This window comes from Tetrao urogallus (genome assembly GCF_951394365.1).
Source record: "Tetrao urogallus genome assembly, chromosome: 6".
In the NCBI taxonomy this organism is placed as follows: domain Eukaryota; kingdom Metazoa; phylum Chordata; class Aves; order Galliformes; family Phasianidae; genus Tetrao; species Tetrao urogallus.
Genome location: NC_136819.1, coordinates 54,806,798 through 54,830,481, shown reverse-complemented (window position 1 = coordinate 54,830,481; position 23,684 = coordinate 54,806,798). Strand labels below are relative to the sequence as shown.

The 23,684-nt window shown below is 43.5% G+C and overlaps 1 protein-coding gene across 1 annotated transcript; it reads right to left on the bottom strand.

The window, feature by feature from the left end:
* Positions 1-17,249, bottom strand: DHRS7 (dehydrogenase/reductase 7; the record flags this gene model as incomplete). The annotated part of the gene is made up of 7 exons (XM_079536673.1): positions 1-36; positions 783-998; positions 2,435-2,557; positions 6,505-6,744; positions 7,505-7,611; positions 12,192-12,344; positions 17,114-17,249. 7 exons carry the CDS (start codon positions 17,247-17,249, stop codon positions 1-3), a joined length of 1,011 nt encoding a protein of 336 aa, XP_079392799.1.
* Positions 17,250-23,684: the final 6,435 nt, after the last annotated feature.

Below are 23,684 nucleotides of genomic sequence, written 5' to 3'. Positions count from 1 at the left end.
TTATTTCTTCTTTCTTGAATAAGAGGCATCAGCATCCTGGAGTGAGAATACATTGTCAGCATTTCCCCTCCTTGTGCTATACTGGTGTCCTTCACTCACAGTGTTACTTTGCCTGAACCACCCTGTGACCATGGGCAGCTGCAACTTAAAGCTTCCTGCCTTCGCAATCTATGTGCCAGCGTTAGTGTTCCATTTCCTGATTTTTGAATGCTTCAACACGTTACTGCATACTAAGTTCAAGAACACAGCGAAAAACGTACCATCTACCAAGTAGTGCTGCAAGATCAAGATCAAGACACAGCGTTGTACGTCTGTCTTCTGGGAAATGAATGAGAGGGAAGAGACCTGATGCAGAGCCATACTCTTAACGTGCTTTGGGAGATGCTCCGATTACATGTCTGATAGAGAAACTTGACAGAACTCCCAGAGAGTCTGTCAACAGTCTTAATTTCAAACTGCGTTAAATAATCCGTGCTGGTGACTTACAGCTCAGCCCTGCGCTGCTGCTGAGTGTGAACTCGTGGCCTGCGTGACAAAGAGTAGAGGCAAGACCCTGGCACTACAAGATGTACTGACTTCACTGCTCTGCAATGTGACGGTGCTGCAGTAATTCTAGACTACCGGGCACGCAGCTGTGAAGCCGAGCTGGGCATCAGCTGCCAGGGAAGTGAGGAGGAAGAAAAGAAACGGATCCAAAATTGCAATCCCAGCATTCCTACAGCTAAAGAGTCTGTCAGCAGCATAAAAAAAGCAACAAGTGGGGGAGAGAGGAATAAACTCACCACTCCGCTCTTAAAGTTCTCTATTCTCCTCTTGCCCATTCTGTTCATCAGCCACCAGGCCCAGGTGGGCGCGTACTGCCAGAGGTAGCAGACAGCCAGGTAGGGTTGGTCGCTGATCCAGGCCTCCTTCAGGTCATTGACTGTGCTCACCAGCGTGAGCCGGACGCAGCGCTCTGTTGGCATCTTGTGGGACTGGTCACCGCTGTTCTCTAGCGACTGCAGCACAGAGAGAGGGCAGGAATCAGAACCAATCTGTGGTTGTGGCTGACAGAGGGAGAGAAAGGGCTGGGCTCTGTGCAGCAGGCATGCTCTTATTAATTTCTGCACTGTGCAAATGAGGAACAACCCATCTCTCCCTGCTAATCCACTGGCTTTCTGTGTGGGAAAGCTTACTGCCTTCCTTTAGATTAAATAAAGGACCTTTTTAATTAATGCCTCATTGAATAGTTCAAAGGTTAAAAATGCCTCAAAAACCTATTCTGGTTTGGCATGAAATTACACTGAAGGAGATACATCAGGACAAATTACCCATTCTGCAGCTAAAGGCTTTGAGAAATGCAAACTTTCCTGTTCCCAGCTGCCTACCCCATTATACATTCCAAGTTAATCTGTAATCAAATTAGTACGAGGACATGTCCTCCATTAACTTAAAACTTCCTGCCAGCTCTGCTCTGTGTGCAGCTATCTCAAGAGAAGAGCAATAGACTTCTTCAGTGGCAGTGATGTTTTGTTTGATGTCTTCTCCACAGGTATCCCATAGTGAAAATAAGCTGCAGCTCTGTGAATTCAAACACATCTCACTTCAGCAGTCATGGACTGCTTTATCACTTTGTTATTCTGTTTCCCGGAGCAAAAGCTATTCTAGCTTAGATTCAGTCTTCCTCCTGGGTCTTTTGCCACACTGAAATCTAAGGAATTTGTTTTGCAACATTTCCAGATTGCTGGAAAAGTAATCTTTTCTTTCATGAAAGTATGCAGTTTTGCAAGCCAAAATTCCTTTCAGAACTTGATGTAACAATGGGAGAACTTCTTCCTCCCCCTCTTACTTGTGTGTTATCCTGAGCTTTAAATTAACTGAATTTATGACATTACCAATATAAATCACAGCAACAACTTCTGCCAGCTATTCTGCGAGACAGCCTTTATTAAAAACAACTGAGCAATTGGGAGGTTTTGCTATTTGTCCTTGAACAACCACTAACAGGAAAAGAATGCATGCCTCGCATCAGCTGACCCCAGCAGCTTTGCCAACACTTGCACCAGAGTCAGCCAAACAGAGGACCTTGTGAGTAGGGCAAACAGAAAACTACCTGTGCTGAAACACTGCTCTGCATTGTAGCATAGTATCTAGGAAACAGAGGCCTTTTCCCCAAGACTGGAGCAGGGCAGCTGTAGGGTTAATTTACAAGGTGTGGATTGGGTGCGTTGGAAGAGAGGACAACAACTCTACAACTTTATTTTCATTTTATATGGACCTAATACCACAAAGCATTACATGACAACACATGGCTTTGCATTAACCAAAGCATTTCTTGGTAAGAAAAGGGAGGTTGACGTTTGCTAGGGGAAGCAAGAGAAAACAAAATCACAAAAGGTTCACATTTACCTGTAGCAAAAGTTGGATTTACTGTAATAGAATTTCGACTCCTTACCTTGTCAAGTTTCTCCGTAAAGACATTTTGTATGATCTTAGACTGCACAGGTCCTGGGCATATGTTGATAATGCTTATCTCAGGGTAGTCTGTCAGCTCCGTCCGAAGAGAATTAAAAAAACCCTGGAAGAAAAGACTGTCATGTGATTACATTTTAAAAATCAATTTCTGCAATCCCTACTATTTTGACTATTGTCCTATCCAGCTTGGGAAGAGGGCTGTCTGGCCCAAGCTCTTATCCAAAATGCGCTGCAGGAGAAATGTCAATCAGATGTTCTCCTGTGGTGACACCAACACAACAACTGGAGCAATGCACTAAGGACAGGCAACAAATCGCACACCCATGCACGCTTACAACCAAGACCTGTCCACATATGCTCTGATTTCCCAATCACTGGTGGCTGATTCCAGCTCACAGATTGCACATAGGCTCTGCAGCTACGTTCTGTAAAAACACTGACTTGCACCTTTTAACTTACAAGACCTGCAGGCCCCACATTAGATCTTCAAAGCAAATTATCTAAGATGTGTAGCTTCTGGAGGACTAATTCTAACACTAAAGATGTTTGTATGTCTGGAAGTCTGCTTCTGAACAGATCAGGAAGCCTCTCAGATCTCCCAAGCATTCAGATGATTTTGATTAAAAACCTGGGCTCCGCCCTGGAGTACTTCTCCATCCGTATGCACATCTTCAGCCATGGCATCAACACTGCTGGCTGGGCTTCACCCATTGCTTTGGGCTGATGCTGCAGCCCACAGCTGTGCTTTTCACATCCCCTCCTTTGCCCAAGGGATCCTGGGGACACATCTCAGAAGAGCACCAATTTGTGCAGTTCCATCACAGAAGCTGTGCAGCCAAGCTAAGTAGAAAGTAATATGCCAAAGAGCACTGGACCTTAAAGGGGAGAAGGTGGCAGTGTGTCAAGTTGGTGAGGACAGCCAGTTTGATCACGAGTGCTTTGTATGCTATTTACTGCAGCAACGACTACAAGCCTGGGCTCTCACACAAAGACACCCTAAGCAGTAAGCTATGCAACCATAGTCCCTGCCATATGCAGTCGTTGGTTCCTCCATCAATACTGAATTGCAGGAGCAGCACTTAGAGCTCTTCCAGCCCTCACTCCCTTATCACTCCATGGGATTTGGGATTGGGTCACTGGGGGTCTCCAGGGATATGAATTCTAGCCAAAATTGGGCACAACCCAGAAGAGGCCAGCTCTGCAACTTCAGACAGCTTCCCGCAGAGGGCTCTGGCACGCTCCCTCAGACTGCTGGTTCCCTCCAAGCGTTTTACAAAGAGAGCCTTGTTGCCTTGAACAAATTGCAAGGTAACAAAAGCTAAGCATTGATCCAGTGAGACGTAGTTATCCTTGAAGATCCTGTCTAGACATCAGCCAAGCACAGGGCTGCTGAGGCTTTTTTCAGTGTTGTTTGAGTAGTGGGGTCAACGTCAGTGCTATTTGCAACCAAGGGCTTCAGACTCCACAAACACGAAATCTATGTAGCCAGAGAAACCAGCAAGATGCAGTTTGTACTGTGACCACCCTGCTATCCCCCTGCATTTAAAGGGCTTTCTGTGACCCCTCCGTCCCTCCCAATGCAGTTCTTACACTGCAGAAGAGGTGCAGCCCACCCAGAGCACACAGTGACTGGCACACTTGCTCAGGGGGAATTCAACAGACCCTCGTGAAGAAGGCAGCTCTGGCACAAGGAGCTGGATGAGGCTGCAGCAGGTCACAGATTCACAGAAGAGACCTCTGGAGATTATTGATTCCAACCTCAATGCTAATGCATGTTCCCTACAGCAGGCTGCACTAGGGTCTGCAGAACAGGAACTGCTTCAAACCATGGGCCTCTTCAGCTTTGTAACCATATCCTAGAAGATGCTGCAAAAGGTGATGCTGAAATGACTTCTAAGACAGAAATGTACTTCAGAAATTCCTCTAAGGATCAGAGGCTGAATGAAGAGTGGCTGTTGCTGCTCCATGCAGCCCATGTGCCCATTAGACAAGCTCCTGATGGAGGTACATTTTTAAGATCACCATTTCTGACTCACTCCACGTGCCACCAATTACACACATTACAACCAGAGGAATGGTGCATCATTTCCACCAGCACCACCACACCAGGAGAGAAACTGCAGAAAAGGCTGATTTCCTCAGCTTTTGAAATCTTCCTCATTCTAAAGAGATCCAGTTGACATGAATCAAGATATGCTTGTTTAACTATATTATAGATGTCAGACTTATATTTAATAACAGGGGGACAGAATGAAATCTGCAGTTCAAGATGACACCGGGTTGACACATGCTGGGTAAACACAACATGAAATGCATCACTTCATGCTTGGTGTTATTTTTCCCCAACTCCTCTCTAATCATTTCCTCCTGGTCATCAGAGATGGGTGTCTGCTAAGTGCAGAGGGCTGCCATTCTGACAAATCTCCTTTATCTGAGCTATATTGGTGAAGTTCGATATTTCAAAAGAGCTTTTATAGCTTTGGAGGTCTCGTGCCCACATCTACCCATAGCTCTGGACTGGTAAGAGACTCTCAGGGTGAGTCTGATTTCAAAAATCTATATTGCAAACTATTTGCAATTAGTATTTGCAGGACTACTGCAAAAGAAACAAGAGAGGAGGTCTGGGGTCTGGCCTGGTTATTGAGCAGAAGAAGAAATACCAAAGAAAAAACAAGGTAACTGAACTGCTTATAACTAATCCAGACATTTTAGTAAACTATTTTCTTTTAATCTTCTTCCACATTCTCAATCTCCACATGAAACTCGAAGTTTGAGAACGTTTAAAGCAACTAACTAGCTGTGCTTATTCCAACAGCCAAAAGATCAGTCAAGTGAAAGAACGTTTTCAAATAAAGGAGTGTAAGTGAATGGAGTCCATGCTTCTGCACACTGTGTTCTTCTAATTTAAATCTACCAGACCTAAGTCAAGGCTGGCCTCTAACGGGCAATTCCATTGCTGGTGCCGAAATTAAAAGTAGCAGCTCTCTCCCTGTCATTAGCTGAAAGTCTTCTGTGAGCAGAGACTTGTTGCTGTCTTCTATATCCTCATTCTTGCAAGTGCCCATGGCTTTGCAATGTCAGCCACTTGTTCCACATCTGCTGTTGGTGGTCAAACTGTCAAAAAGATATCGATCCAATAGACTGAGCAGAGTTCTGTACTCTGTTCGTGTGCATAATCCCAGCAGGAAGCAGGAACGTGCCAGCTTTTTGTTATTAAAATCACCTCTAAGTACAGCTGAACTTTGGCTTTCTGAGATCAAAGCATACATTAGCAGGAAGTCAAACAGTGGTGAAAGACAAATATGTCTAAATAAATTTGCTAGTTAAACAAACGATTCTGCAATGATAGAGGCAGCCTCTTTTCCCTGCAGACATTTTTCTCAGCTCTTCTATGTTTTTCTGCATGAGTGAAATGGCTTTCAGAAATCTTTCCAAGCAAAACTGAAAATTCAGTGTTACGTAGAAGAGAGTAGGACCTCCTTCCTAAGGCACGATGAGCTGCCAGTTCTTCACAGCTCAGAAAGATTCAAAGCTACTGGGAAGATTCCTTCAGATCTTTCCAAGATCAGGGATTGCCCTTTCTCTTGTTAGTCTGCTTTACCCATCACTGCTCTCACTTTACTGACCTCAAGATTTCCTATAGTCTTTCTGTAGTTTTCCCTCACTGACTGAGCCGTGTCTTCAAGCACCATACCCCTATTCTTGCACCACACTCCAAGATACCTGCGCAAGGACTTTGCTCAGCTCAGCGCCTTTTGCACACAGTGAGTGTGATGGGTCAGGAGTGGAAGAGAAGCATGGCAAACCCTTCTCCCACATTATCCAGTGCTGCACACGTAGTTCAGAACTGCTGTAAGCTTCTGTGCGGGTTTTTTTTGCTAAAAACAAAGCAGATTCTCTAACAATGAACTGCCAGTGCTGTTAGCTGAAGAAGGGCTTGAAGTTCAATTCAAAGCTATTTTAAAGGCTACACAACTAGAAACTTGAGAAGGAGTCCATCTGTTGGTCTTTCACACAACAAGACTTGATAAAGGTCAGAACGTGTCTTACCTGCAGAGCATGTTTGCTGGCACAGTACCCTGAGGCAAGAGGAGCGCCCATGATCCCCATCACACTGCTCACAGTCACAATCTTCCCCCTTCTCCTTTGGATCATGTGATCCAGAACATATTTTGTCAAAGAGATTGTGCCTAGGTAGTTCAGTTCCATTATGGCACTGAAGACATCCAGGTTTGTATCCACAAACAGAGAGCGTTGGGAACGTCCACCATTGTTGACCAAAACATCAATCTCAGAAAAAAATAAAGTGATAAATAAATACAACATGTTTTCTTTAATATTTCACCTTCCTCAGGCAATTGCTAACTGACTGTTCCCTTCCCTCCTGCCACCCCAAAACAGGACACCACTCCTTTGTATTGAGGACTGGCTGCTTTAGAGCAGAGACAACAAAACAGAACAGTGTTTGACACCAACTCCTAGTATAGGAACAATGGCAGCTGGAAACCAAAAAGATCTGGTACCAAAGTACCAGTGGACAACTAAGGTGTAGCTTGAAGCTTCAACCACCACATGCAGTATTAGTCAGATCTGACTGCCATTATTTTGGACTCACAGTCCAAAATACCACACCAAACAAGGCAAGCACTTGTGCCTGATGTCCAGTTTTGTTCCATACAGCCCTGAACCCAAATTGCATGCATTATAAAGCTTACAAAATCAAAGTCCTGACTTTCACACACAATTTTAGGACTAGAATATACAGATGAGGCTTACTCCATTTGGTCAGGAAATACAGTGACATCAAGTAAATTAATTTTTAATTCTTGGTAACAACCAGTGATTACTTGTTATTTGCTGTATCTCTGCAAAGCTGCTAAAATTCAGAAGCAAGCAACGGAAGGGATGGGAATTTAGGTACTACTTGTCATGTTCAATAATGAAACTTAAGCAAGAATGTACGCATCAGTAAATGAAGTGAAATACAGACATACATGCAGGGATAGGAGAGGAGGAGATGGAAAAATTCAGCCCCAGGAACATTCCTCACCTTGCCAAAATGCTTCAGAACACTGTTGGTAGCAGCTTCATGAGAGCTTCTGTCAGTCAAGTCAAGACGCAGAACAAGGATATCTTTATCGCTCAAGTTGCTGATCTCTAAAAACAATCACAAAGTAAATGGGAACCAGTAAGGGTGCTAATACAACAACTGTGATTAGTGTGTTTTAAAACAGACATTTGCACTAAAAAGAAACCATGACATTAAAATGGAAATCAAATGCCTTCTTTGTCCTCATTTTGATCTCCATATGGAACACATTTTTAATCCCTTCCTATCAAGTCTTTTTTCTTATCATTACGTTTTTGCTTGCAAAAAGCTTGACTTTATTAAATAGGTTTGTGCACTGCAATGTAGACAATGCAACTCTCCAAATAAATTGCAGTGGTTGGAAGCAATGCATTATGTGATTATTACTGGCAGCCTTGACATCTTCCTTGTAGGTAAACTGCTCAACCATGCCTACTCTCTCTAACAGGAACAGTATAGTTGAGGCCAAAGCCACAACCTGTATACATGAGCTGGTTTATTGCAAAGGGAAGAGGGAGAATGATCCTTGGGAGTCCCTTCTAGCTTGGAATATTCTCTAAGAAGTTTTCCCTTTAACTGAGAGTTTTCAAAGCATCCACCTCTTGGAATAAAAGTCACTTATCATCAACTTCAAGTCGTTATACTGAGTGTTTACACCACTGCCTCTTCAGAACTGACCTTTTCCCTAGAAAGCTTTTCTAGAGCAGCAATGTGCTACCCTGGGGCTTGGGGGCATTTGACTCACAAAAATAAAATCTTCATTGTTAATCTGCCATTTTTTTAAACTGGATATTTTAAAGAATTTATTTATACTGGTTTAGTAGTGCTATTTTTGTTTCTAAATTGATTCCTAGCCACAATTACGTACACCCATTCCCCTTTAACTGCTGTGCTCCTTAAATACAGAGCACAGAGTTTTTCATTACTGCCTGCATATATAGGTCAGGCTGAACTTTGTCTCTACAGTGATGCACAGAAGAGGTGATTGAAACCCATAGCTTGTCTCTGTTCAAAGGTCACAAGTATTTAGGCAACTGGATATAATATACCCATTTCTCTGGTTTAAAGCTACTGTATTTCAGTGAACAGCCCCCTCCAAGACCTCTTCTCTCCCCTCCATGCATTTTTCTTTCATTACAGACAGCAACAGAAGTCCTGGTACATCAAACTACACCTCTGCCTCACACTCCCACGAGCAGATTTGCACAAGCAAAGTCTACTGAGACAGGCCATGGGGCTAGAGCACCTCTCCTTTGGAAAGGTGAGAGAGCTGGGGCTGTTCAGTTTGGAGAAGAGAAGGCATCAGGGAGACCTCACTGCAGCCTTCCAGTACTCAAAAGGGCAGCAAGAAAGCTGGGGAGTAACTCTCCATCAGGGAGCGTAGCAACAGGACAAGGGGGAAGAGCTTTAAACTAAAGGAGCGTAGATAAAGATTTAACATTAGGATGAAATTCTTCATGATGAAGGTGGTGAAGCACTGCAACAGGCTGCCCAGAGAAGCCCCAAGCCTGGCACTGCTCATGGCCAGGCTGGATGGGGTTTTGGGCCCAGGTTCCTCCTTTTAAGGGCTTTTGAGAGAAAAGAAATTCCAGTAGTACTGGTGAGATTCAACTTGTTGTAGAGAATGCTGCAGGAAAATACAAATCCTCTTAGAAAAATCCTTCCAGTTACTTTCTCCTCCTGCAGAGGTGCAATGAAGCGTGGAGCATGTGGGCATGTGCATGACAACAGGTATTACCTGTAACCTTTACACAGCTTTCCTTCTCTTACCTTCAGCATTTAAGCAGTGTAGAATGCATAAACATATCACAGGGTGGTGTCTGAATTTTGAACAAGATAAATGTGCTTTGTTCTGACATTAATATGTCAATTATCTAGTTAAGTTACTGCTATGCACAGCCTACTGCAGGCATGTTAAAGCTTATAACTCCAATTATGCCATATAATTCAGCCAAATTCAAGTTGTTGTTATGCATTACGACTCAATCGTTACCCATCTCATGCTACTTAAGCCTTATAGGACATCCTTGAACTCAGTTACAACAAGAAAATACACAGGAGGTGGAAGCAAGCACAAACTGCCCTGTGTATCTGCTTTACATGGCATTTTGGTAGCAAGAGGGCTGCAGGGGCAGCCTCTGGAAGCAGAATCCAGAAGTTAGTTAAGCATGCAGAGATGGAATCAGGAAGACTTCAACTCAGATGTAGTCAAAGCTGGTAAGAAAAGCAAAAGGCTAAAAGGACTTCTATGGGTACAGCAGCAACAAAAGGAAGACCTAAAGACTGTGAGATCACCACTCAGTATAGAGATGGAATGAAATGATGAAGGACACAGGAAAACATTCATGTTGTGTTTTCTGCCTGAATTTCACTGCCAAGTTCTCTCTGGTCTCCCACACTCCTGAGGCTAGCCTCTGGGGGAAAGCCTACCAGCATCAGAGGAAGACCAAGCTAGGGACAAACTAGAGATACCAACAGGTCAGTACATGCATTCAAAAGCTACAAGAACCGACCAGAATCACCAGAGTGGTACTGATATTTAGAGGAGGTCTCCAGTGACTGGAAAAAACACAAATGTCATTGAACCTAACCTCAGTCCTTTGGAAAATTATATGGCAATTCCCCCTAAAACAATCTCCAAACATATAAAAGACAAGACTACTAACTGCCAACATAGATATAAGATGGATGTAGACTGCCCAACAACTTAATTGCCTTCTGTGATGACAATTGGCTCTACAGACAAGGGGAGAGCAGCAGATGTTTAATACCTAGACTACTTAGCTTTCTGTGCTGTCTTCCATAGCATCCCTGTAACAATATTAGAGAAATGAGGGGTCTAGAGGAGTTGATTACAGTGTAAATAAACACCAGGCTGGAGCAACCAACCACTCAAAATTAAAGTGATGACCAGTTCTAAGAGGTATCTCTCCATGGACAGTATTTTTCAGTATCTTCCTCATTAATTTCCCAGATGATGGAATGAAACACATGTTTTCAGCAAATTTTGAGATAATGTCAAGTTCAAAGGAGCATTTGATATGCTGGAGGGCAGGATGGCCTTTCAGAGGCATCTTAACAAGCTGTAATAATGGTCTGACAAACCTCATTAAGCTCAACAAAAATCAAATGAAAAATTTTGCACCTGGGACTGAATAGTGTTATGCAGCACTGCAAACCAACATCCAAATGGTTGGGTATCAGATCCCCAAACAAGACTTAAGATCTTGATGAAAGTCAGAAAAAAATGCTACTGGGCTGCAAACAAGTACTGAGAAACTGCAGCACAGGGCCACCAAGATGGCTGGAGGAGCCAGCATACATGATAGTTAAGGAAAGGGATGGAAGGTTGAGTTTAGAGAGAAGGTAAGAGTGCAAGGGGGCTTCTTACTGAGGAGTTTCATGTATTCCTACCAATTCTCCCATTTGAATTTTTGCCATTATCACCACTTAGACACACAGATCCCTCTTGCTCCCTTTTAAATATATCTACTGAAGTGGCAGCTTTTTTGAGGCATCAGAAAATGGAAATAAGGAGTAGTGCATTTCTAAAGATCACTGTCAGATCTTCAGAGTAGAAATGCTTAACATTTGTTCCTCAGGATACACAGGAGATATTCTTTTCTGCATCTTGATCAGCTCATCCACATGAATCAGCAGATTATAATCAGGGAACTGTGTATGAGGCTGACTATCAGCTCCAGTGTGTTGGAAATGACCGTGGCAGAGCTGGAATATTGCAAAATTTGTTCCAAGTAATTCACATAACTGTATGCAAGTTTGTCAGGACCTACAGAAACCAATATGAGGCTGAAGGTTCCCTGGATCGTATCATTACTGGTGATAAGATGTGGTATCACCACTATGAGCCAGAGTCAAAACAGCAGTCCATGGAGATAGGAAGGGGCGATCCTTCTGGATTTCCTGAAACTCAGACAGACCATCAACTCCAACCAGCACATCATCACACTGACTAAGCTGAAGGTTTAAACTTCCTGAGCTAGGCCAGAGAAGATGACATCCTTTCTCCTGCAACATGATAATGCCAGGCCACATACTGGTTTGAAGACTGTGAAGCATACTGCCAGTCTTGCCTGGACTGTCCTGATAGTTCACATTTGGCAACTTCCATCTTCCATCTGTTTGTGTTGAGGAAAGACAGACTGCATGGGCAACATGCACTCCCAACACCATCACAGCAGCTGTGAAACAGGGGGCCACCTCAGATTTGTACAAGCACAGCATGCAGGCTCTCGTTCATCACTGACAAAAATGCAGAGATAATGGTAGTGACTACACTGGAAAATAGCATTTTGTAACTGAGAACCTGCTCTATCAAACAGTATTCTTGTGCTCTTTGCATATGTTGTAGTTTCCACGGAAATAAATAGGAGGCATTACTTGTGAAGTGACAGACACAGAATGATACCCCTTCATGTGCTTCCTTCCCCATTATATAACATGGAATTAATAATGAGATTCTGACCTAACTCCAGCTCTTGAAGGCACTCATACCACATGCCTGAGTTATGCATAAAGTTTACTTTCATCGTGAAATTTATTCCCATGCTTGTAGGTTACTATTTCTGCAGCAACTCCACCACACTAAGAGTGGAACTGGCCACATGAAGCAAGAACTTATACTTACGAAGGCATCTCTTTTTCACTCTTTCCAGCTCATCCTCTCTTCTTGCTGAGATAGCAAGCAAAGCTCCTATCTTTGATAGCTGGTAAGCCAATTCTTCTCCAATTCCACTTGAAGCTCCTGTCACCCAGACAACCTTGCCACGCAGCTCATTTTCTGTCAAAAGAACCAGGACAGCAGTTCACACCTTGCTAATGCTAGAATAAACATAGGAGTCACTGCAGAGATACAATCTGATACTGTTTGTAAGACCTGCTCAGCTTTATTGGCTGTTACAAAATCTTGACTTCTTTATTTTTTGGTCACATGTAGTTGTGAAATTGTTCAATGCTGTTCAACTGCCACTTGAACTTTGTTCCAAGGCTGATCTGAACAAACATGGATGCAAGGTATTTGGTTGCATTTCTACTGGATAGGATTTCCACAGACCTGATCAAAATGAGGTTCAGAGGAAACAGAGGAATTCTTGGAAATGACAGAAAACTGTTACTATATTGCAAAACCAAAGAAAAGGCTGAGCAAACATTTCCTAATAAACGTCCTACCTCAAAAACGTTCCTAAGGAATTGCTTAAAGCAGCAAGTTCTCTGATCGTAGGAGGCTGATCAAAACAAACAGAATGGTGTTCAGCCACCTTGTTTTACATCTGATGCAGGTTAATTCTTGCATTGGTCAGAGTACAATACACTGAATTCCTAAAGTGTTCCTAAGAATTCCTAAAGCTCATATATTAATTTCCTGCATGCTTTCCATTCTTGCCCTGGTATGTCTGTTAAATCTCTAGTAAAAGTAGTACCTTACTGTTTCTTCTCTTGCTGTTCCCCCTTGTTTGCAGTCATTCCCTCACCCCTGCTCCAAGACAGACTTGCAACTTGTGAAAAGTTTAGCTTTCCAGGGACACATCCAAAAACAAATAAAATAGATGGATCAAAAATCAACCACTTCATTCTCAACACGGTCTAAGCAATAATATCAGAGCACCTTCAGCACATATTGACTAAAATTTGCGTATTTTTCAAGATCAGTCTTAGTGAAAATCTGACTCAAGTACACAGAGGGCTGCTGAGCAGAGCTCTCCCTTCTATTTGCCATACATACAGAGCATTCAAACAATTCCTAGCCAACCAAGGACTTCATATTACAATTCTAATAGCAGAGCCAAATTCACCTCCTGGGACTTAAAGCCTATTTGATTCTCAAAATAGCCAGAACAGCATTTTTGAGCTCACTGAACCTTAACCACTTTCTCAGTTTAGCGGAAACTCCCCCTTTTTTTTTTTTCCTCCCCCACTCAAGCCAATGGCTGTGACAACTTCTACTTCCTGCTTCAGGATCAGATCCTGCTTCTCTCTGCACTAAACTGTCTCAAATTCCTACTTTGAGTCTTCATGATGAAAATCCCATGAAGAGATGAGCAGCAAAATCTTCTTCCCATCTGACTGGAAGAGTAGAGAGCATTCAAGACTATCCAATCTCAACTTGGGTTTGCAGTACTGGCATCAGGCACTATTTTTCTTTTTCTTTTTTTTCTTTTTTCTTTAAGCTGACTGTATGTTAGCCAAAGAACAAGTCTTTCCTTTTGTTTAAAAAAAAAGGACTTTTCCAAAGGAGAAAGCTAAGGTTATGAGCATGGGAAGTGGAAAGAGATGTCACTGAAGTTGTAGGAATAACTTTAATTAATAATTGTACCAGAAGGCTGCTGCCTTCAACACTTATTTACACTCTCCCTACAGTTTCATTTCAATATATTCCTAATTCCTTAAATTAATCACAAGAAACATGGGGGTTCACAGCTGATTAGTTTGTTTTGTTGGCAGAAAACCTGTGGAAACAAGTACTATGTGAAGAAAAGGGCACATGGACAGGCCTTCATCCCTGTTCATTACACTCATCTCCTTTTGCTACTGCAAACAAATTCACTTCTTCCTATGACACAGTTCCTCCATTCTCAAATTGTCCTGGGCAGCTTCACTTCCTGAAGTTGTTCAGGATCTCGTTCCGTGGACAGAATAATTAACAGAGATTTCTCAGTGCTGATTGCTACCAAGCACTGGAATTGATGTAATTTAAGATCTAGCTCATAAGCTGCATCAAAACCTAGATGGTTTTAGAATAAATGCCCTGTTGATACTGCAAATAGGCTTAAAAATTAACTGTGCCAAATTGAAAAATAAAAGGAGAATGTGCTTTTACTAACCATTAACTACTGCATTACAAGGCATAAGAAACAAGTGGTTGAACAAAGCAGTAGCACTCGTCTTACAAGATGTGCTTCTGTTGTTCAGCTCTATTTGGTTTGGGAGGTTTGCCATCATTTGTGCGCCTATCACACAAAGTTGCCACTTTATTTCATTCATAAAAACATTTGGGGTGGAGAAGTTTGAAGTAGAACACTCCCCATGCCCAGAAAGAATCATGATATTACGCTTAAAGTTTAAGGAGTAGGCTTTCACATACGTACACATTTGTACATAAAAGGATCCAACCACACTGACTGTGAAAAACACAATGTTCAGAGTGACTGCTGATCTGCTAATGAGACACAACACAAAGAATGTCACGCAGTAACCCTTATCTCCTGATCACACAAATATTTACATTTTGGGAAATAATCCAGCATCTGCCAATGACAAAATCCAGATGCTTCCCTATAGAAGTGAATCAATGGAATGAAACCAGTCTTACCTACGTGTAATTACAGTTCACAGGATAAAGAAACATCTTTGCTAGTATTTGTCCCTTTTGTTCCCCTCACTGAGTGGACATGACCAGCACCTGTGGTGCCACTATCCCATATATGCCTGGCAGAGCTATCAGCAAAACACCACTGAAATGCTACCATCTCAGCTACATGTTGCAGTCGATGACAAGCACCAGTGGCAGAACACAACCCATCTCTCTGCAAAGTAAAGAAGCTTACATTTATAAAATTCTGACTGATTCTTCTCAACAAGTTGAAACTGCCCCATCCGAAAATGTCTACATTGTTCCTAATGTGGGACTATTTAAAAGGTTTCAAAGCTCCCAGTGAGACTGAAGGCTGCCTTCAAAAAACAGTGGTCAGGTACTGGAAAAGACAGTCACCATCTCTGGAGGTGTTCAAGAAATGTGTAGATGTGATACAAATGGATGTGGTTTAGAGGGGAAATATTGGTGGTAGGTGGATGGTTGGACCCAACCATCTTGGAGGTCTTTTCCAACCTTGGATTCTGTGATTCTATGAATACATCTACCTGAGAGCTCCTAGATCTCCATGTGCATCACATAAACCCTCACAGCAAAATCTCTGCAAAACAGCTTTATTTGGGGAGATCTCTCATGTTTCTCTGCCCTGAGTCTTTGCATGTACTCTGCAAAGATCACACACACAGATGTGATTTTTTTAGTGCAGTTTTCTTGTAGTAAGGGAACTACCTGACAGACTTACTATAAAACATTATATACACAAAGAGATACAGAGGATTGCACACATTTTGTGTTCTTAGTGTGTGTTACTTGTGCACTTTTCTGTTCTGTTCTCCACTATATAGACTTCTACAGCAAGCTCTGTCAGACAGTAGAAGACAGAACAGCCTCAACAAATTTGGGGCCAAAACCAAGTCTCAACACCCTCAAACCCAACTCCACAGGGAAATGACCCTCACGTTATCCCACTTCTTCTGTACAACCTGAAGATGGCCTCCATCTTTGCTCCTAGCTTGTTGCACATCCCGTTGGTTGGTCACAAAAAAACAGAATGGCCAGGGTTGGAAGGGACCTCAAGAATCTCCAAAAAACCAGTCCCACATTCACATTTCAAACATCTTTCTTGCCAAACTCTTCACAGAGTTTGCCCTGTGCATCTCTCAATCCCTTCCCAATGCCAGCCTTCACCTGCACCACCATTCGTAGATGAATGACTGCCTCAAACTCAAATCTTCATCCCTCCATTCCCCCCAGACTCATTCTCTTGATGCTGCTTCTCCCTGCCTCAACCCACCATACAGTTTCATTTCACACGCAGGACAGCTTACAATGTTTTCTGCCCCATTCTCCATCCCACCAGACAATGTAAGAGGATGCTGTACAGGGACTGACAGCTCCAGCTCCATTTTCACCTCAGCTATCCAGAGCTCATAGCATCTCAGATTGGGCTGCTGACTAAGCTAAGGTGAAATCCCCAAAGTTTGTAGCTCATCTGATCAAAAGCCTCTGTTTTAAGTTAGTTTTTACAAAAAACTAAGTAAAAAAAGTTAGTTTTTTGTAAAAAAAAAAGTTAGTAAAAGTTAGTTTTTACACATCGTTAGTTGTCTGGAAGTGGGCAGAACTACAGACAAATTAGGAGGCCAACCTAAAAGTTGAAAATCCTGTCTGGGAGCTTTTTAGAGTCTTCATACCCCAGGTGACAAAGGCCACTCCTTACTTTCACAGCGGTCAGGATCCGAGGCAGTATCGCATCCCCTCTCCTTATGGACCTTCCTTTGGTGCGGCCTCCTGAGCAACATGCTCGCTCAGCGGAACTGTTTGCTACCCCAGAACCGGACGTATGACCGGAAAAGATGCAAAACAATAGTTTTGGGGCAAGCCCCGTCCCTGCAAAGTTACTTCAGGTTACTGCTTTATTCAACAGGTCCCTCCGCAGTCGCCCCGCAGGGAGATGCACGCGAGTGGCACCGCACACCTTGTGGATAAAGGGCTAAGAACTCTGTTTTCGGGGTGATTTTTGTCGTTCTTCAGACAAAGCCGTGGGGCAGCGGTGGTCAGGTTCACGGAGCTGAGGAAACTTCAGCTCCAGCTCCCGAGGAAACCTCTCAGCCCCACGCACCGCCGCGCCGCGCCCCGTCCCGTCCCGTCCCCTCACAGAATCCCACCCCCGGGATCACCGCCGCCCACACCCGACCCCGCCGCCTCCCTCCTAGCGGCCGGGGCCGCAGGCACAGCTTTACCTGGCTTCTTCCCCCGCCACTCCGCCCACAGCAACGTGAGGTCGCCGTCGGCGCGCAGCCACCGAAGCAGCTGGAACAGCAGCACCAGCAGGGCGCCGCCGACCAGCAGCGCGCACAGTCCGCAGCCACACGACATGGCCGCCACCTCCCGCCGCCCGCCGCGCGCCTTTATAAGGGCCTCGGCCAGGCGGGAGCCGCCCCTGCTGCCCGCAGCCAGCGCCGGCCTGCCCTTCCCCGCCTCTCGCCTCCCATTCCACCCGCTTTCCCCGCCGGGCTGCGGTGGGCGGCTCCGCTCTGCTCTCCCCGGGGACGTGGCCCGCGCCCCCTGGTTGGGGCCGGTTGGTAACGGCCCCGCGTTTGGCACAGTCAAGGCTACGGCGATAAGCGCTGCGTTTGCGGGGCAGAGGTCACGCATTTGACGGGGCGAAGGTCGCTTCCTGGAAGCGGGGCCCTCTTTATCCCGACGCGACGTGCTCTCGAGGGGAGCAGAGCTTGTGAACACACATCCTCAGTACTTCTGTGCCCAGAGATCAAAACCCGGAGCTCAACGCGAGGAGGAGGAGAGTCTCAGGGGACACGGCCATCCCTTTGCTCCTCAGGCGGCTCCCTGTCATGGAGTGTGCTGCATTGCCTTTACAGGAGACAGCAGCTCAAAGTGCAGCACTGAGGCCAGCCCCACCCGCATCTGGCAGCTGATGTCATCTGTCTGGAAAGAGATGGGGTTGAAGGTTGGACTGTTATTAGGTGGATAAAGAATTGGCTGGAAGGTCGCAGCCAGCGGGCTGTGATCAATGGTCCAGGTGGAGGCCAGTCACGAGTGGTGTCTCACTGAGGTCTGTCTTGGGACTGGTACTCTTCCAACACCTTTATCATTGATGAAGATTGAGGGATCGAATGTACTCTCAGCAAGTTTACTGATGAAACCAAGCTGAATGGTGCAGTTGATAGATCAGAAGGAAGGGATGCCACCCAGAGGGACGTAGACAGGCTTGAGAATCTAGTGAGGTTCAACAAATTCAAGGTACTACTGTTGGATCGGGGCAATCCCAGCTGTGGGTACAGACTGGGAGAAGAACTCATTGTGAGCAGCCCTGCGGAGAAGGATGTGGGGGCGTCAGAGTGGAGGCCAGTCACAAACAGTGTCCCTCAGGCGTCGGTCCCGGGACCGGTGCTCCCAGGGTCTCCCTTTAGATGATCCCAGTGATCTTTTTCAACAGGAATGATTCTACGATTCCGTGGTTATCTTAATGATGGATAAATATAGTTAAGAAATTATATTAATTATACCCACTCAAGTCTGTGAAAAAACTTCTTCAGAGAGCTCCATCAGCTAAAAAGCAGTGAAGTGACCACAGTCTGTGGCTTTTATCTCTGATTTCTGTAAACAATTTACATCATGCCCAACCACAAGATTTCTTCTCAGCATCAAAACAACAGGCAAAAGATTGACAGGAGTCCCAGGCTGCCAGCATCCAGTCTTACCTTGATGGCCAGGGGTGCTTTGGCTTTCCTTCCTGGAAATACAGCTTTGAGTACTGCCAGTAACATATGCTCTTTGTGTTGCTTCAGAACCAGCAACTGCTTAGAGAAAAGTTGCATGACAAATTATGAAAGCAAAATGAAAGATTTCTTAAAGATTCGTGTCAACAAAAAAGCCCTTGGATTTGACCAACTCTTAAGTTCTCAAGGAAAACAAAAAAACTATCTTTCTAAGGTCTGAGCTCAGTTTCCACATGAGAAGCTGATTTTCACTTTCTGAAGAAGCCATTACTGCTAGCAGTTTTTAAACGTGGTTGAGGATTACAGACTCAATTTACCGAAGTCAGCCTGTCCATCAAAAGAATGAATGACAGACCTATTGCACTTTGTGCTGTGATTTACGCAGATGACACTTTGGAGTCCAGTAAACATTCTGTTATTTGTACTGTACTCAAGTACGCAGTGAACTGCAAGAACCAAATGCAAGGCTGAAGTACACGGCTCTGAAAAGAGAACAGTTACCTCTTCAGGAGGTCACAGTCTTGCTCCACACCCTGCTGCCAGCCTTGGTGAGACTCCCTGTGTTGACTATGTGGCAGCAGATAACAGATCAATTGAAGTATGAACATAGCATGGCAATGTGCTCTATTCCTGTTACTGCCTGTTACACCTGTGATATTGGCAACAATGGAAATCATAGCAAAATAAGATGCCATAAGCCTCCAAAGCAATAAGACAGAAATACGTATTTGACTAGATTGCTTTTTCTACATACTTATATGTATTCTGCAGTCATGAAGTATTAGGAAGATCTTGTGCATAAGTGCAATGATACAAACTCTCAAAGGATCTCTATTAATGAATAATGAATGTACAATACTTTTAATGCTACTAAATTAAAAATGTGTCAGTAGACTGAAAGCGGACTCTGCTTGTCCTCTTCAGCTTTATGATTCCAATTAGACCTATTTCTGTAGGGCTTTTTATTTAATACCTACACAGCTTTTTCTGTATGACAATATTTATAGCATTAGAATTGTTAGGAACAAAAAGAGTAAGAGGAAAAATCAAAATGTTATGCTTGAAAAGTGCATAAAACGTACAAGTTTCAGCTTCACAATAGAAATGAGAAAGTGACATGCCAGCCTCCCGTAAATCCTCTTCCTCCTGTGATGGCTAAGGAGTATCAATGCACATGTTGCAAACAGAGCATTATGGGAAGGACATCCATTCACGGATGGAATTATTTAAACCATGGTTGGCAAGGTTCTTCAGCATCTGTTTCAACCCATCCTTACTCAGCAAAGCACATAACTCAGCTTTCAATAACATGCGTGCACTTACATGTCTTTGGACTCTGTGAAGTATACGCTTAGCTTTTAATTTTTTTAGGCCTATAACAGTAATATGATGAAGCTGTTTAATTTTAAGAATCAGTTTTACAGCAGTCAATTATACAGATTAGGTTCAGGTAATCTAGCCAAGTTTTACAGTTTACAAGAAGACATAGTTAGAAGTTGGTTGCATTTCTGAAACAGAAAGAAAGAATTTTGGTCTACCACCAAAGTGATGGTTTTTTTTCTATGTTCACTATAAGAGACTCACAGAGTTGTCTAATTGTCTTATGTCACTTGGATACATAGGCACTGCCATGATGACAGATCAAGGCTACATGAAATTATTTCTATTGAGTAATGGCTGGCAAGAAAAAAAAAAAAAGAAAAAAGAAAAAGAGATTGGAATTTTTCAGTGTACTGCTTAGAGTTGGGTCTTGTAATCCACATTTACATCAACTAGTTGTCTCAAATTCTGAAGACCTAAACATACAAATTCTAATCTGCTCCAATGCACAAAGTTCTCTACTGGTTTAATTAACTGCTTTCCTCTCTGGTTCATTTTAGGTGGATCAAAGTTTTCATGTTTATAGACTTGGAAGTGGAAGAACTAAGGCAAAGCCAGTCGTCAACAAGAATGGCTTGGGCTGGGAGAGACCTTAGAGATCATCTAACTCCAACCCTCTGCCATGCTCAGGGGACACCTTCCACTACGTTCAGAGCATACAGTATACTATAATAGGTAAGAGCAGTTAGGTTGCCTTAAACATGAGTTACAGCCAACGACACATACAGAAGATGTGCAGGGCTTAGGGGTTAGTGTGCTTAAGGCTCCTATTTTGTATGCTTTCTGTCTGACAGCAAGGTGCTGCACTTGGGCTGGGGAAATCCCAGGTATTTATACAAACTGGGAGAATTCCTTGAGAGAAGCCCTGTGGAGAAGGACTTGGATGTCCTGGTGAATGAGAAGCTGGACATGAGCCAGCAGTTCGTGCTTGCAGTCAGGAAGGCCAGCTGTGTTCTGGGCTGCATTAAAAAAGGAGCAGCCAGCAGGGAGAGGGAGATGATTGTCCCCCTCTACTCAGCTCTTGTGAGGCCCCATCTGCAGTGCTGTGTCCAGGCCTGGGGCCTCCAGTACAGGAAGGATGTGGAGCTCTTGGAGTGGGTCCAGAGGAGGGCACTGAGATGAGCGGAGGGCTGGAGCACCTCTGCTATGAGGAAAGGTTGAGGGAACTGGGCTTGTTTAGCTTGGAGAAGAGAAGGCTCTGGGGAGACCTCAGTGTGGCCTTCCAGTACTTGAAGGGAGTGTATAAACAGGAGGGAGAGCAACTGGTGGATAGTGATAGGACAAGGGGGAATGGTTTTAAACTGAGGCAGGGGAGGTTTAGGTTAGGTATTAGGAGGAAGTTTTTCACCCAGAGGATGGTGACACACTGGCTATGGTGACACACCAGCAGGCCAGGCTGGATGTGGCTCTGGGCAGCCTGCTCTGCTGGTTGGTGACCCGGCACACAGCAGGGGGTTGGAACTAGATGAGCATCGTGGTCCTTTTCAACCCAGGCCATTCTGTGATTCTACACTGTTAGTTGTCCAAGGTGGTGCAAATTTTTTCCAGTCCAGCTTTTCCTACAATAGTAAATTTCTCCTTCTTTCAAAGGTCTAAAACCACTTTCTTTGTTAAGTCTGCAAGATCAAGTTTCCAGCAGTACTGACTAGCCAACACTACCAAGAGATCCTCAGTATAAAATGAATAAACTTTTCACAGATTTTTGGGTGAAGTGCTTCCTCTTTGATTGTTCATAAGGGGGACTCAGAAGACTTGTTGCCAGCCCTGGGAATTATACCACAAGCAGGGCGGCGAATATTTTTTGCAGTACTGTGATGCAATTTCTTTGATCCACGTTACAGTAAATAAAGCTCCAGTGCAATTAGCTGAGATTATTTCAGCGTCTGTCTAAAACACGAATTTGAAAAATGCTCTTGCTTCACTAAATTATTTATGCAGGTACGGTAACATTAAAATGAGTAGCAAAAAACAGAGAAGCACTGTATTCCCTTTCTCAGTATTTCCTCTTCCACTTTGAGCAAGACGAAACAACTTATACAGATAAATGTTCTTTGTTTTGTCCAGGAAAACAAGACTTTAGGGTGAGTCCATCATAAAATGAGTACAAGTGAAGTCAGGCCAGCTTTCATTCTATGCTTTTTGCTTCAGAATGTTACCTACTCCATATGCTTAGCGTTCCTAGAAGAGACAAGCAAATGTACACCAAAGCAAAGACCCCTCCATGCAAATGTAACTGAGTGCTGAAAATATTTCTTACATAGGTCTGTATGGTCAGACAACAGATATATCCACTTCTTCCACAATTTCTTATTTATACCTGTTTTAGCTGCAAGTTAATTTAAAGTGTGTTCTTTCTTTTCTAATAAAGCTTACTGAAAACTTAAAAATATACCCAGTGTAAGGGACATCCATTTGAATCTTCTAAATACGAGGGATCATTTATTTTATTCAGACATCAGTTTGAGGAGCGTTTCTGCTCTTAGTGTGTCAGTTATGGAAAGAACAAACTCTCTCCTTCCTGGCTCAGAATTATCTTCTTGAGTTAAGTCTCTGATTTTTTGGGCATTTAAGCCTCTGCATTCCTAGCTACCCTAATCTCATTTCAGTTTTCAGTATGTTGTTCAATCTTAATGTTTTGATACACACAGCTCCTTTTCCCTGCCTTCTTACTCTGGCCACTTAGAAACTGGAAGGAAATAACACCCATCTTTTCTTCTTTCTCCTTAATTTTACTTATTCCTTCCATCTACTTCATTTCAGTCAGTTTAGTTTATGTTTTATGTGGAAAACTTACATCCGTTTAAAACTTGAAGTTGTGGAGCCAGTTCTAAACAGGGCACCTTGAACTACTGTGTCTTTTACTCATTTTTAAAACAAACATTTAAACTGTTGATGCTGTCTTCTTGGCCACTGCATTACAGTTTTGTTCCCAAACAATAAATGGTAAACTAGAGAGATCACTTTTTTTGCCTGTAGCGGGTATGGTTACAGGCATGAGCTCTGCCAAGGCATGAGCTCTGCACTAACCCATGACCATCCATAACTGTATCATGGCTCACAGTTTGCTCAGCCCATACACATTCTCCCAAACAGTGTCTGAGGACACTGTCCCAAACAGCATTAGCTACAGGCACGAGCCAGGTCCAGCCCAATGGCATCAAGACTAGAAAGTCAAAAAGTTGTTCTGCCTAGTAGCAGACACAGCACAGATGGTTACAGAAGTCTTTGCAACCATTTATTTAAGCAAATCCAGCCTTAGACTGATGAAACTGTTAATCATTTTTTCCCTCTCTCTTCGCCCTGTACCTCATTGGTTTCTCTCTCAGAAATAAAAATACGTAGCAAACAAAACATCTGAGAACAATACAAAATACAAAATAGTCATACAAAATACACAGTGGCAATAAGAAGCACAGGAAGCATCTACAGACAGAAGTAGATGACTCCTAGTTAGGAGGTCACCGACTTTTTGTGGCGTCCTCTGAGATGGCATCCATAGTGAGAAGGAGTATCTCAGCATAAAAACTAGAGACGTTTTCTAGAGTGTGATACTTTTGTTGGAAGCTACAAAACAAAGCAGGGATCCCAGTTACACTTGGTCCTTCCCTTCTTCCAAATTTCAAATCTATGACTTTTCAATGAGATTATGAACTGCTTGGTGTGCTTGTACTAATACCTATATCACCTATCG